Source organism: Scophthalmus maximus, chromosome 14 (assembly GCF_022379125.1).
Source record: "Scophthalmus maximus strain ysfricsl-2021 chromosome 14, ASM2237912v1, whole genome shotgun sequence".
Taxonomy (NCBI): domain Eukaryota; kingdom Metazoa; phylum Chordata; class Actinopteri; order Pleuronectiformes; family Scophthalmidae; genus Scophthalmus; species Scophthalmus maximus.
The window spans coordinates 15297766-15312788 of NC_061528.1; the positions used below are offsets into that span (position 1 = coordinate 15297766).

Genomic DNA, 15023 nt, shown 5'->3' on the forward strand with positions numbered 1-15023 from the left:
TTCAGTACCTCAGAAGAAAAAAAAGGGAAATCATGTATCCATCTTTGACAATAGGAAAGTTTTATTAATAAAGAACATTTATGAGGACTACTGATAATCTAATCAACTAATATTAATTATTTCCCATATCCATCTACTCAACAATTGGATATTACCATGTATTCCATTACTTAGATTTAATCAAATTAGATGAAACCAATCTATGGGTCTTTCTGTCTTCTCCTTTGTTCAGTGGTATATGACTTGATTTCCAAGTCACTGCAGAAAAAAAAGGTTGGCCGATGTCAGACTCCATTTTGCTCTCGACATTCGTACGACTATGTTCTGATAAGGTAGCTGGGGCTCGCCTGGTTGCTGTCGCCTTCTTTCTTCCCGCTCATAGGTTTTGTCAGCTTCAATCTTCATCCCTGCAGACATTGGATACTTGTCAGGAATAATATCAGATGTATTTCCAGATCTTCGTAATTAGAGCAGTATTGTAGACTGTAAGTAGAGGACTGTCAGAGCCATTATGCGCAGGGCTATTCATACTTGATGAACACATCAAATAGCACAAAGAAAAAAAACTGGCATTCAGCGCCATTCATTCTGAACCCAAGCATACATTAAGAATAGAAATATGGCAATCAACCTGATGAAACTTTGAACTTTGCATTAAATTGTAATTCTTCAGTGCAATGCTCCGGGTGAACACACTGTGCTGGGCGCCCACTAATTCAGTGCTAGCACTTTTGAAAGAATAGCAGATACGCGCAATTAAATGATTATTTCTGAGCCTTTCTACTGTTGAATTGTTGAATTATGTTGTCTGTGGACAAATTCAGCGGAGCCTATTTCCCTGCCCTTAAATTAAACAGATTTAAGTTGCTGATAAGAACGCCTCTTATCTCCGTTCTTATCATCCATCCCTTGTACTTCAAGATGGGTCACTGTATCGTCGCTATATGATATTAAAGACGTTTGATGTGGGCTGCAGTATAAAAAATGTGACATTTTGCTGCCGCGGTTATACAGTATATTTGATCAAACTGAAACTGGCTTACGTAGGTGTTTTGGTGTTTGTCATCACTATAAAGTGCAAAAATTCAAAGACTATACTTTTTCCATGAATGTAGACTGATTGATGTTAGAGGGGCCATTTATTGCTCATTGTGCAGAACAGTGACCATCCATCTGAAAGGGAAATTAGGTATCACAGGCCTACAGGGAGTCTTTATAGAGTATTGTTTCAGAGAATGACTTACCCCAAGCTGCTTTGTATTTGCTATAGACAAGAAACATCAGAAGCTGGCAGAAACGACAGTGGCTAAGAATGAGCTGCAGTTGAGGGTTTCATCTATCATGTAAGCTACATAATATTAAGACTTCTTTATTTATTTATTTTTACTGTGTCTGTAGCCCAATGAAGACGGGTTATTATGGGCATATAGTAGGCAGATGATGAGCATACCTCCTCCTCACACATATTGTTTGCATTTCTACCCACGTGAGGGCCCTCAAGTTTAATGTTAAAAAGATACATGCAAAAAATGTCTAATAGTTACCAAGAACAGTAATCTATACTTCAAATCCTAATTCCGACAACAAAAGCTAATCCTGGACTAATAAGGAAGCAATCAAATATATATATATATATATAAATTAACAGTATCAGTATTCATGTTGCACAAACTCTTGAATTTATACACCCTTTTACGCTTCAGTTATATTATTATTTTGTATTATTATTATTATTATTATTATTATTATTATTATTATTATGTTACCACGTTCTACTACACATAACTGGTAACTGATTGCACATACTGCACTATTTCATGTAAATTATTTTTTTCTTTTCCTTATTCTTTTTTTTTGTATATTGTATCTTTTGTAAGGTGTGTGTGGTACTCCTGCTGTAACACCGGCATTTCTCAATCAATAAAGTGATTTCTTATCTTATTTTATCTTATCATCATTATTATTAGTCCTGAAGAAGTATGCCCGTCGTACTAGTACAAGTTGTGATAGAAGTAGTTGTCTGGATCAGCTGGAAGAATGAGATGGACCAGGATGTTATTCGCGCATGCCCAGTAGATATATTTTCTAACCTGTTAAGCTACCATCCAGCTAGACAGATGCAAGCTAGCACAGACACAAATTAGACAAAGAAGCCTTGTGAAGAGACTGAGTAAAAAAAGAATTTAGAGTGTCCGAGGGTGAAAGGAGCGAGTGTGACACAAAGCCATATGCGTTATCCGATATATATGGAAGTATGAAATGGAAAGGTACGCAGTCACCGTGTCTTTTTAAACTTTTTGCGAGCATCAGTGCAGAGATTAGCCTCGGCTAGCCGCTAGCCGAGGCTACTAGCCGCCGTTGTTTTCCCACCCAGCAGAGTGTTCAAAATGTGAGGCTTGGCGCTAGCTCGGTTCGTTAGCATCCCGCAACAGGCCCTTTGTTTGACACCGGGTAACGCGGGGTCCACGTCGGACACGGTCGGTCTTGAGTTGCGGTGTCGTTAGCTAGTCGGCGTCGCGTCATTTGAGTAACGCGACGAGCGTGGAAGTGCCTGGTCGTGCGCGGACTGGTTATTGTTCGCGAGCTAGCCGATCGGCGCTAGCTACGTGTGCGGTCTCGGGCTAAAGTGAAGTTAACGCGCACCTCGCCAATGAGAACACCCGCGGTAGCTTCGGTTTTAGCCGAGTGCGTAATTGCACACAGGGTTTGGCCGGTTCCGCGACGTCCGACTGTGTCCAGTGCGTTCGGATCGTTGACGTGTTTCACGCTCGAACTAGCGTGACTGCTCGGACCAGTCAAGTCTCGCAGCGACGTTAATGGTGGTTTGGGACTTGGTGTTGACACTTCGGCTGGTGTTGCGCTAACACCGGGGCTGCTGCCCCCCCAGTGATTCGGGTATCTTTGTTCGGCACCGAAGACAGTCGCGCCCGTCGCCAGGCTCGAGCGAGCCGCGGAGCTCGACAGAGATAAGGACAATTCAGCTCTCGGCTCACGCGAACCCGACTAGATTCCTTTCCGATAGCATCACTTTTCCGTCGCGGCGGCGAGGTAGCGCCACTCCGGCTAGCGCGTTAGCCAAACAAAGTTGCAGGTGAATTGCTTGAGGCGGCTAATGAAGGCGACTTGCCCCCCCCCCCGGGCCGAGCCCCCGGCTCCAGGCGAGGCTGTGAGATGAAGCACGAGGACCACTCGGTTAGCATTGGCCATGGCAAGGTACTGAGAGCCTCCACCAGCCGTGCGCCCCGATCTGCTGGCCGACCCGTGTGGTTCTCACAACGGGGAGTCCCCGAATGATGTGGACGCTCTTTAAGTCCTTATTGAAACGTGGATGATGCACAGTCCCTTGGTAGACGTGACAGTGCTGGTTTGATTGTGTGAACTGTGACTTTGTTGCCAGATGCTTTCGGCAACGTGGTTGCACTTCAATTGCTTCTTGTTTCTTGTATTTTTTTTTTTGTTTTTTTATAGATCAGGTCCCATGTCAAGGCCCTAATGTGTGTTTCTTTATTTCTAGAGTGGAGCATGGAGATGGGGCCATGAAGGATCCTGTGATAACTTAGGAAAAACTCCCACCATTGTACATTTCAACCAGTTAAGAGGTGATGATGTTTTGAGTTCATTGCTCATGCTGCACGATTCGCATTCGACCATCACAGCTAGAGTTGTCAGCAGTGTGCTGTACTGCGACCGACGAGCACAGCGCTGCAAGTAAATGCGCGTATACTCAACCCGTGGCCTGTTTGCCCAATGTTTCCCCTTTTCATCAATGATAATTCATGTCATTTGAATGTCCTTAATACCACGGAGGGGAGTTTCATGTGTAAAATGTATCAGCTTAAACACAAGATGTTCTTTTATAGTCCCTTGCTTGCCTGGTCATAAGTGCACATTGTCTCACAGTCTAAATACATTAATCCTCAAACAGAATATTGGAAACACTAAAGGTAAATGATGAAGAATTTTAATTGTTCAACAGTGGAAAAAGCTGGAAAAGTTAATTGGAAAAAGCTGAACACGTGTTGCCCAGGGGATACACTGAAATGACCACTCATGTTAGATGTACAGAAGCAGGGGCTCTACGATGTATGATGTCAGTCACATTGCCAGACACTCCCGCAGAAAGAAAGTGGACTTAAGGGAAGACAGCTTGCAGAAGAACAGTAGTTCCTTCTCAGCCCTCATACCATCTTATCATGGAGACATTTGTGGTTCTTGAGTCAAGCAGAAGTTTGTGTAAAGTATGTTATCAGAGTAAGGATACAGTTGGGTTATATTTGTAGGTCATCGCTTCTTTTCTTATTTGTCAGCTGTCCAAAAAAATGTTACTTGTTCTAATATGAGTAAGAGGAAGAACTCTTAAGATGGTTCTCTTGGGCTGATGATATATGTCTTGAGATAGTGACTTGAACTTCACTTTGTGAGAAAGATGAGAGGAAGTGTGCCAACACGCCAGGGGGGATGTGTCCCCATAGTGTGAGGAGGGAATGTAAAACACTTTCTAATGCGATTCAGCATTAGTAAACATGCGCCCGTGTGTTCTTGACTTTGGTATCTTTCTGTCGTAACACTCATGCTGGTTAAGTGAATGAAATTCGCTTGCTTGGGCATGAAAAAATGGCTCTTTACATGACTAAAACAATGTGCCACGTTTGGTTTGATCTCCATCATCTGCAGAAACGTGCTGGCCAAAGTTAGCGAACCACGCTGTTTAGTAACTACCCAAATCGCCTCACCAGTGAGTCAACAGCGTGACGTGAGGTGTTGTTTTTCCTCTGTGTTTCCAGTGAATTGATCTAGATGGCAGTCCATGTGTCTTGCTTCCCTTGCTTATTTACAAAATGAGTCAGAGAGACTATGACCGCACTCGGATTATAGAGACTAATACTCAACACAATGGAGGCTAAACTCAAGTTGTGGGAAAATCTATGCGCATGATTATGCAAGTGGTGACATGATTACACAAGTGTAACAGAATGTCTCTCAGGTGTCCCAGTGAACTTGCGATTAGCAGACTGCCCCATCTGGTATAATGTGCCAATTAAAAATAAAAAAAATCTGAGTTTTAGCTGCGCCACAGTGACTGATTGCAGACAAAATTTTGGGCCAGGCTTTTTTTCCTACCATCGTAAAACTTGGGGACATTTCAAGCATTTTTGCTCAGCACAAAACTATGCTGAATGATTTCCGCTGCAGTGCAGAGAAATGATAGCCTGGCGTGGCCACACTAATACTCAAATACGTATTAGTCTCTCGGCTAATTTTCGCTTTCCAAGAAGCGTTACCAACGGAGGCAGCAGGTCATGTGACGTCTGTTAAGCGATGCGTGTTTCCATGTTTGTGGGAGATATTTCGAAAATGTCAGGGGTACTTTTTGTCAAATGCTCGTTCATCAGCGACAGCCTTGGTTGTTTACAAAAGTCGCTTCCTCCTGCGTCATGGTATAAACCTCGCCCATTATCAGCTAATCGGTTTGCGATTGGATCGGCAAGTTTTTAAATGTCCGCCCAGAATTAGTCTGGGTCCCAGGCCAGAGAAATGATACTGGCCCTCATAAAACGGTATTCTTTTTCTGAAACTTAAATTTAAGAACGTGTGGGTTGTCTTGCATTTCAATATCAATGTAACTACAGGGCTACTTAGTAGATAGTGTTGGAATGGTCAAGTTCCAGGAACATATACAGGCAATACTGGAAACTTTAAGTTTAGTATTTTTCATCAGTAAAAAGGAAGACTTCAGTTTGTTGCCCCCACATTGTTGCAATGTAGATCTGCCCGTCCTTTAATCTTGCTCACTTTACCTTTTACAGGAAGAGTTTCAGTCTCATTCCAGTGTGGTTCCTTTTTCGATTGCGTTTCCAAAGTTTCAAGCGTAACACAATATTGATTGATTTGAACTGCCCACACTCTCGTTTGCAACATGTGATTTTGTGACACTCTCATTTGATTGGTTATTTTTTTGCTCTTGATCTTGTTCTACCTTTACTTGTTCTGATGATGTGGAGAAAAGATGTGATGATGCGCATTTATGTGGCCATATCGTTTTTACATTTCAGTAAAGGTGTCAGTAATTCATGCTACATTTCACCTGCCTTCACTTTGTTTCACTTTGCAGTGAGAATTCAGACTTTATTTTTCTCATCACACTCAGAATAAAAGCAGATTCAAATTCGTGTGAGGGATGTAGCCATCTTGACACTTTCTTTTTTGCCAGGCAGGTTTTAGCCATCAGTTTAAAAGAGTGCATTTATTGAATAAATTTAATTTATGCTTTTTAATTTGTGCAGAAATAATGATACTTACTCTCTTTGAACGATTAGTGCTTCAAGGACGCGAGTGGGTGGTACTCCTAAGCCGGCGATGTCACGGGTTCCCACCCCTCCTCCTCCAGGGGAGATGTCAAGTGGACCTGTGGCAGAGAGCTGGTGTTACACACAGGTATGTGCATAGTGGAACTTATTGTGTCACGTTATGTGCCCACAAACAACACATTACATCATGTTTTAGATGCAAATTAAATACAGGCGTAGCTTTTTAGATCGTTTTAAAATTATATCACAGTGCTGGGAAACCACTTAGCACTGGAGTTTCCTTCCCAACTCATACACCCATTTGTATTTTACCTTCTTTATTTTCACGGGCTGTTTCACAACATACAATGTGACATATGTTGTCAGGAACAGCATGTGTTACTAATTATATCAACAAAGACTCTTCTGTTCAAGTGAGTCACACAAGACAGTGTGAAACTGAGCCAGCATGAACAATACCAGTTTGTTTATTTCATTATTTACTCCTGTGTTTTCCTGCTGTGGCATAACAACTAAAGAGGTGTAATTGAAACTGCTGTGATCTAGGATGGAAGTCAGTGGTAAGTGTCGGCCCCTATAATCATACCTGTAATACTAAAGTGTTAGAAGAGTAAAAATTCAAACTGAAACCTTCATTTTAGGAAGTAAACTAACCATGTTGTCTTAATTGATTTTCAATACAAACCATTTAAACAGTGTCTTGACAAAGTAAAAAATGTTTCTGCTGTATTTAAAAATAATAAATGGGGGAGGATAAAAAGAGCTTTGATCTCATCGTTCTGCATCTTTCTTCTTCTTGTTCCAAGGTCAAAGTCGTGAAGTTTTCCTACATGTGGACCATAAACAACTTTAGCTTTTGCCGAGAAGAAATGGGCGAGGTGTTGAAAAGCTCCACTTTCTCCTCTGGTCCAAATGACAAAATGAAATGGTTGGTACTCCGTTTAAACTCCTATCTGAAGTATATTTATTTGCAGGGCTTTTCTGGCTTGAATGAATGTAAGCCTTCAGAGTTTTGGAATATCACATTTGCTTCTTTTGTTTATCTATAATGGGATATTCCTTGTCCTTCAATTTCCTCAAACACAAATATTTCTTTTGGAGAAGTCTTTGTGTTTATTTTAACGTGGTAGCTCTGCACAAAACTGATAATTACAGTTTCTCAAACACGAGAAAGTCGCCCCTGAAGCGTCATCATAGTGTTGTTTTGACAAAAGTGATAAAAACCAGTTATGATGGTCTTCTCAAGTTCGTACTAATGTGCTGTGGCATCTGTTTACTTTCCAGGTGTCTGCGGGTCAATCCAAAGGGACTTGATGACGAAAGCAAAGACTATCTGTCACTGTATTTACTCCTTGTTAGTTGTCCAAAAAGTGAAGTCAGAGCAAAGTTCAAGTTTTCTTTGTTGAATGCTAAACGCGAGGAGACAAAAGCGATGGGTGAGTACAAGCAATCACATCCCACGTATTGTGTGTATTTGTTGTTGCTTTTACAGCATCACTTCTGTTTATCTTGTATTTGATTTTAATTAACTTACAAAGGCAATTACTCAGCAATAATATTTTTTTTATTGTCTTTACAGAAAGCCAAAGAGCATACAGGTTTGTCCAAGGTAAAGACTGGGGCTTCAAAAAGTTTATTAGGAGAGATTTCCTCCTCGATGAAGCCAATGGACTCTTACCAGATGACAAGCTCACCCTCTTCTGTGAGGTAATGGCTCTTCTGTTGCTATCCTCTTTAACACATAGCCACACTTTCCTCACTCCTCCCTGTGTTGACGGTGTACAGGTGGAACTTTATACAAATATATTTTTAACATGTGAATTGGAGGGGTTTTTGGCCCATCGTCTTGGTTTCTCATTTTGGAAGATCGTTGATGGGGTTGCTGCATTTTTTAAATAAATGTTTGTCCATAAGAGGACGGCATCTCTGGATTTTGTGTTTATTTAGTTTGGTTTAGGGATCGAATGCACCATCTTGTAAATATGCCTGTTTGCTGTTGTTTAATGAAATGGAAATAAGTTGGGGTCGGAACAGTATTAGTGTACTGACTTCAGTGTCAAGGATAAGAATTTGCTTGAAATAATTTTTGTTTAATTTCTGGGAAGAAATACGATTAACCCATCTGTAACAGTCCATTTTCAAAAAGTAGTTTGACATTAAGCCAACACTCGACCGGTATACTGAATGTTTCCCTGAGGTGTAGTGTGTTTGACACAGCCGACGTTCCTGAGTGGAACATCGCGAAGCAGAGAGCCCATGAATGAGAGTGTAGTGACTCCTGTGCACTTTGAGGCAGCAATGCACCTCCAGGCTGGTTTGCCTTCTGCCAATAAGCACAAAATAATAATCAGAGAGTGGCACAACATTCAGCAGGACAAATTGAGTGACAGATTGTCTTTTACTTCTCACAACAGCCATTCAACTTTGTCGGCTCCAAATCCAAATCTCGCATGTCAATACCCCAAAGCTGTGCTCATCTCCCTCTGCTGAAATCCGATCTCCGTCATGTTACCGGCCTTGGATCGGCATTAAATTGCGCATGTCTTGTCAGCCACTATAGATCCCTTTAGTCCCTACACAAACAAACACAATTTCAAGTCCGTCTTGTTGTCATATTTCTAATGCGATACAAGTGCGATGTAGCGCTGTGATACTTTTTTAATTTGCCAGAACCTGTGATAAAGACAACCCAGACAGATCCAGTCAGTTTGCATAGAATCCTGCACTGGACTGGAATATTGACCCAACTCTAACAGAAGAGGCTGTATTGTCGGGCCCAGCCTGTGGTGTTGTTATTCTCTTTGCTGAATAGACATGAGTTTGGAATGCCGGTCCCATTGACCGGAAAGTTTGAAATGATCTAAATTATATTAGGGTGTTTCTTTCTTTGAACTTCACCCATTTTAATTTGTTTCCGTTTAGCTTCATTTCCCATTATTGCGTATCAGTATCACGTTGCTGAGCGTCTTTTGTATCGTTTGTGGCACACTCATCATGCAATTGTTGCATTTAATCTTTGACATCAAAAGTAGATCATTGTTATATTGAAGCATTTAATCCCCGAGTGTCACCTGTGGCGAATAAAGGATTGAATCCCTTAATTCTTGTCATTGTGCATTAACACCAGAGTGTACACCGTAGAGCCATTTAACTACAAACGTATTGATGGCTTTCGCTTCAAATTATATTAATCCTAGGAAGCGAAATGCTTCCTCCTCCTCCTCCCATCATTTACATTGATGCTTGTTCTGGGAAATAATTGAATTCAGTGTGTCAAGAAGAATAAACGTCTCAGAGATTGTTTTTTCTTGGGACAAGTTAAATGAAGTTTCAATGAATTTAGATGGAAATGCAATTGGCTGAATACTGCGTGTGCCAAAGTGCAGTTCCACAAAGATTTGACAGTTTCGTGGGGAAAAACAAATAATGTCCAAATTAAAGACCCAGTGCCTTTTCTCATCAATTTGTTACTTCAGCAGAGTAAATTAATTTTGGTGTAAAGGGGTTTTGTATTTGCACGAGTCCTTCCCACTCTAAGTTTCTTGTAAATACACTTTTAAAAAGAGCAAGTTAAAAACTAAAAGCTTTTTTCTCCCATGCAGGAAGATGTGTTTTCTTGCTGAATTCTTTGATGTGTTCAGTCTTGGATGAGGCTTCTTTAATGTGACGTTTCTCACGTACAGGTCAGCGTTGTCCAGGACTCGGTTAACATTTCGGGCCAGTCCAACATGAACATGCTGAAGGTGCCGGAGTGCCAGCTGTCCGACGACCTCGGGAATCTGTGGGAGTGTTCGCGCTTCACCGACTGCAGCCTTTATGTGGGGGGGCAGGAGTTCAAAGCCCACAAGTCCATCCTTGCAGGTGAGACCGTCCTTGGCCCCCGGGCCCCTTTAAGACGTCCCATTGGAACTGAACTCAAGTGGTTCTGAGTGGGTCTCAGCATGTCAAATGAATAAGAAATTGCTTGATTTCCGTTAAAAGAACCACTTTGTTTAAAAACGGTGCAAGTTTATTTCCACATCTTATCAGTTCAATCGAAAAAAGAGGGAGCACTTAGTAACCGGCACCAGAGGGACATGTCTCTGGTGAAGAGACACACGGTTCATATTTCTGGCTTGACTTGAACGGCCTACTTCTTGCAGTGGGCGCTAATCCAGCCCACTACCCCTGCTCGGCCTCGCTTGATCCAGATGATTGTAGGATCCAGAAGATTGAGAGGCCGGCTCGTCTCCATTAGACATGGTGGCAACCGCAGCGGTCGGGGGGAATTGCTGACAGAGTCGCCGCCGCTCCACAGTTGTTGCAATATTTCAGTGCCGTGATACTTGATTTGAAATAGCTCATGTTTTGTGCAATTTTTGAGACAACTGTGTCCCGTTGCTGTTGGTGCAGTAGTGGGTTCATTTTGTTTACTTGCGTGCTTAATGTGATGTTGACCGGTTCATTACATTTATCAGTGTCCATTTTATGTTTTGACAGCGAGGTCTCCGGTCTTTAATGCAATGTTTGAACATGAAATGGAAGAAAGTAAAAAGGTAAGGATAACTGGTTCTAATCTTTTTTTTTTTTGGCACAATGCCACACAAATATGCGATCACGTTTTCAATGATTATCATCCGCACTCAGTGGTAATTGAATGGCTCTTATGAGGCGTCGAGTAACCCCCCTTTGTCTTGTTTGCAGAACCGCGTGGACATCAGTGACGTGGACCCAGATGTCTTTAAGGAAATGATGGGCTTCATCTATACAGGAAAAGCCCCGAACCTGGAGAAGATGGCAGACAATTTGCTGGCAGCTGCAGATAAAGTAAGTAACACCCCCCCCCCCCCCCCCCCCCCCCACACACACACACACAAAAAAAAAAGAAAGTAAAGTTTAGTTCATATATTTGTATATGTCTACCACCCACTTCTTCTCACCAACAAACTGCTCACCAACAAACTGCTTCCTTTTTTCACTTTTGCTTTGTTTCACTAGTCATGGTTACATAATAAATGATAAATCCTGTGTTTAGTTAAGACTTTGGCTGGTTTTTCTACTCTGATGTGGGATTAGTGGGGGAATCTCTGTTCGACCGTTTCTTTTAACTTTCAGGGGCTGAGAAAAAAGGGCCATGGATTGTACACGTGTGCTCTCTCTCTCTCTCTCTCTCTCTCTCTCTGTATCGTTACGCAACTATTTGAAAAATTGAGTGTAACATCGTCAATGTCTTTAAGAGATAATGTCTGAAAATGTGTGCCGTTATCATCACGCCCTCCTTCGTCTGTGACAGCCGGCTTTTTATTCCACCTTCGATCAGGGATAAATACTTTACTTTTTATTCAACGACCAGACTGTAGCCTCACGCTCTCATTGCCATGAATAATCGTTTGCTCTTAACTGTGTTTTAAAGTAATTGGTGTTAACCACCTAGTGAAACCAATTTTTCTTAGTTGGCCGATAATAACACGTGAATACGGCTGTTATTGAAATAATTGCTGTGAGAGTTTAATTGAAAATGTGTGATTTCACTTGTCTTTTTTAAATTTTTGTGTTATGTCAAGTTTGTAGAAACATCAGTGACAATGATATCTAGATATGATATAGTCATGTACCTTGCTGTCTCTCTGTTAGCCTACATCTAATGTGGCTAGCTAAATAAAATTGAGTGCAGCAGTTAAACACTAAGAATTAATATATGATATTAGAGACTTGATTTGCTCTGCAGGCTTGTTTTTTCCACTTGCTATATCATATTTTGCAGCTTTGATTTTTATAATCACTGCACTCTTGTAGCTGTGAAACAATTTCACCTCTTTGAGGGTAAGTGTTTTTAGTATTACAGTATGTTACATGAGCATTCTAGTAATTTTCTTCCCTTACACCTAGTGAGGAACAATTATATATATATTTAAAAAAAATCAATAACATCAAATGTCTAGTTTTATTTGTACTAAGAAAAGTTGAGACAAAGCCTCCAACCATGGGCCGACTTTCACACTGCATCCAGGATGTAACGCTGCTTTTTGTGTTACCCCCCCCCCCTCCACAACCGCTACCCCAGTACGCTTTGGAGCGTTTAAAGGTCATGTGCGAAGAGGCCCTGTGCAACAGCCTCTCGGTGGAGAATGTGGCCGACACCCTCATCCTAGCAGACTTGCACAGTGCCGAGCAGCTCAAAGCACAAGCCATAGATTTTATCAACAGGCAAGTATCGCAAAAAAAAATAGAAAAAAACCTCCAATGATAAATTCCTGCTGCCATTTCTGTTTACCAGCCCTGAATGCCTACCTTTTTATCTCCTTGCCATAGGTGCAGTGTCCTGAGACAGCTGGGCTGTAAAGATGGAAAGAACTGGAATAGCAAGTATGTAATTAGCTGATATATGTGACACAAGATTAATAACACGCTCTTATCTCTTCCGCCAACCAGATGCATTAGAATTCATTGTTTTAGCTCCGGCAGACAGAGTGCTATTTGCCTTTCCAGTCTGAAGCGCCATATCTTTTGTATCCGAGTTATTAATAGACTCATACCTGCATTAACCCTGGAAATGGAATATTTGCAGAATTTTAAAGAGGAAGGCGGGGGAAAGTTTCTCTTTCAGATGAAGTAGTGCGTTATTACAGGACACCTTGAGATGTCGAACTTGCGTCCGACGCCTGGTCGTGCTCGGCGCGTGGAGACGTTCTAATCCTTGCATTCATTTCAACCTGTGCACACGCATAAAGTGCTAATGGCCCTTTTCAAGTTTTACTGGGAAACTCGCAAATCAAGTCCACCTTATTGGCGCCGTCATTACGATCCCATTTATGCTCATTGATTTTTAATGTGCACATTCTGATGTCTTTGAGTGTTAACTCCATTTCCCCTGTGCTTACAGTCATGCTACAGACATAATGGAGACTGCGGGCTGGAAGTCAATGATCCAGTCGCATCCTCACTTGGTTGCCGAGGCCTTCCGCGCCCTGGCTTCAGCACAGTGCCCACCCTTTGGTCTTCCCAGGAAGCGTCTAAAACAGTCCTGACTGCCCGACTGTGCCCCAGGACTTTACTGGAGGTGTGAAGCATGGGTTGACAAAGGAAGGACTAGCGAGGATACCACTCTTATTTCCACCAAAACTGAACACACTTGAATACAGGAAGAGTGGCGCTTTCTGGCCAGGAGTGTGGGGAAGGCCGGCACGTTGGACGACTGACATCAACGGATTGGGGGTGGGGGGGAGGGGGGCGGTTCAATCGGTGTTGCTTGCTTGCGTTGCTTTCCGAACTGAATTCTGTTCAGCTCGGGGAGCAAGTCGAGCTGTCTGCTACTGTTTTTCTCCCCCTGTAATTTGAAAAAAAAATGGCCTTAATATGTCTGCCATTGCTCTGGAGCTGCTCCAGAGTACTTTGTCTATTTTACTCTGTGCCTGCCTTGTCACAAAGACCAGGCCTCCTCCAGGTTGCACTAGTTCCCATGAATAGTCATTTTGATATGGAGTTCTGTAGGAACGTAACAAAGGTTTAACTAAATGGGAAATATATATATTTGTAATGTTTAGCCCGTTTTGTGACTAGACATTAAAAAGCATGAACACTTTCAGTGCAAGGTCAGTTCTTTACACTTTTTAAAAGATGTGTATGCCCCATATTGATGGCACCATTTCTATGTAAATGACAGTTGAACCATCTTCAAAAGACCAGTGTACTAGGAAAGTCTGTTCAATTGCATACTTGTGGGGAAATTAGTAATCTGCCATTATGAAGACCCAGTGTCAATCTGAATAATCCACGTAAGACAGGAACGTGTCTGTACCTTGGCCCTAATATATTAAATCATTGGAAGCATATGGAAGTATTTACTCCGTCTCCCATTTGAATGGCATATTCCAGATCATACGTCTGTGGACTGTAATAGATTTAAATCTTTACGAATTGTTTTCCTTAATATTGCCAACTTGCAAATATATATCCTCAATATATTGTGGTTAACTAAAAAGTGGAGAGACTAATGCATGGTCATGTTATTGTCAAAGAAAGTGTCCAATTTTGTTTTTAACAATTTATTTTCTGCAATTACCTGACATCTTTGTGCAGAATGAATTGAGTATGTGCAAAAAAATTTCCTCTAACATGCTTGGGTATTTGTAGGATGCTGAGCATCACTTCTACTGGCAATGTTATTCTGTGTTCGAACGGGGAGGGGCGGCGGGGTGGGGGGGTCGTCATGTTTATTCAGTCCGTCTTGTATGTAGTGTGGTGTGACAGACACTTCAGAGGATTTTGTAAATTAAAAGAGTAGCATCATTTTTACATGATACTACTCGCCGTTCAGCGTCACGTTGAGACAACCTTTTTGTTCGGAAGCAAAAAGATGATGAAGTTGTTGTCTGCAAGAATGCCTGCATTAACCCATTAAAACATTTTCCAGCAGTCTGAAGAGCGCCAAAGTTTATTTATTTATTTATATTGAGACTGGAGATCACAGTGCGAGAGAGGGCGATTCATATCCACACGGTCGCATTTTAATGACCATATTAATGAATGTGGATGTACTTGGGGGGGGGGGGGGGGGTTTGTGCACAACAACACGGCTGTCCTAATCAAAGGACAATGTGCTTGAACTGCATTAGCTGCAGCTTGTTCAGCGTTTGGACCCTTTTTTTTTATTTTTCGACATTTGCGTGCGGATGCTCGGCTCAGGCTCTGATTAAAGGTGAACGTGGGGCAGCTCGTTCCCGCTGGAACGAGGAC

The 15023-nt window shown here is 41.9% G+C and overlaps 1 protein-coding gene across 2 annotated transcripts; it reads left to right on the top strand.

Moving 5' to 3' along the window:
- Positions 1-2083: 2083 nt before the first annotated feature.
- spopla (speckle type BTB/POZ protein like a) lies at positions 2084-14705 on the top strand. Of its 2 annotated transcripts, none has more exons than XM_035604259.2 (12): positions 2084-2267; positions 3515-3599; positions 6318-6435; positions 7115-7236; positions 7593-7744; positions 7888-8015; positions 9992-10169; positions 10788-10843; positions 10992-11114; positions 12352-12494; positions 12600-12653; positions 13171-14705. In XM_035604259.2, exons 3-12 carry the CDS (start codon positions 6358-6360, stop codon positions 13313-13315), a joined length of 1179 nt encoding a protein of 392 aa, XP_035460152.1. In that variant the 5' UTR covers positions 2084-2267; positions 3515-3599; positions 6318-6357; the 3' UTR covers positions 13316-14705. The 2 variants fall into 2 exon arrangements, with proteins under 2 accessions (XP_035460152.1, XP_035460153.1); XM_035604260.2 differs by lacking the exon at positions 2084-2267 and adding an exon at positions 2790-3213.
- Positions 14706-15023: the final 318 nt, after the last annotated feature.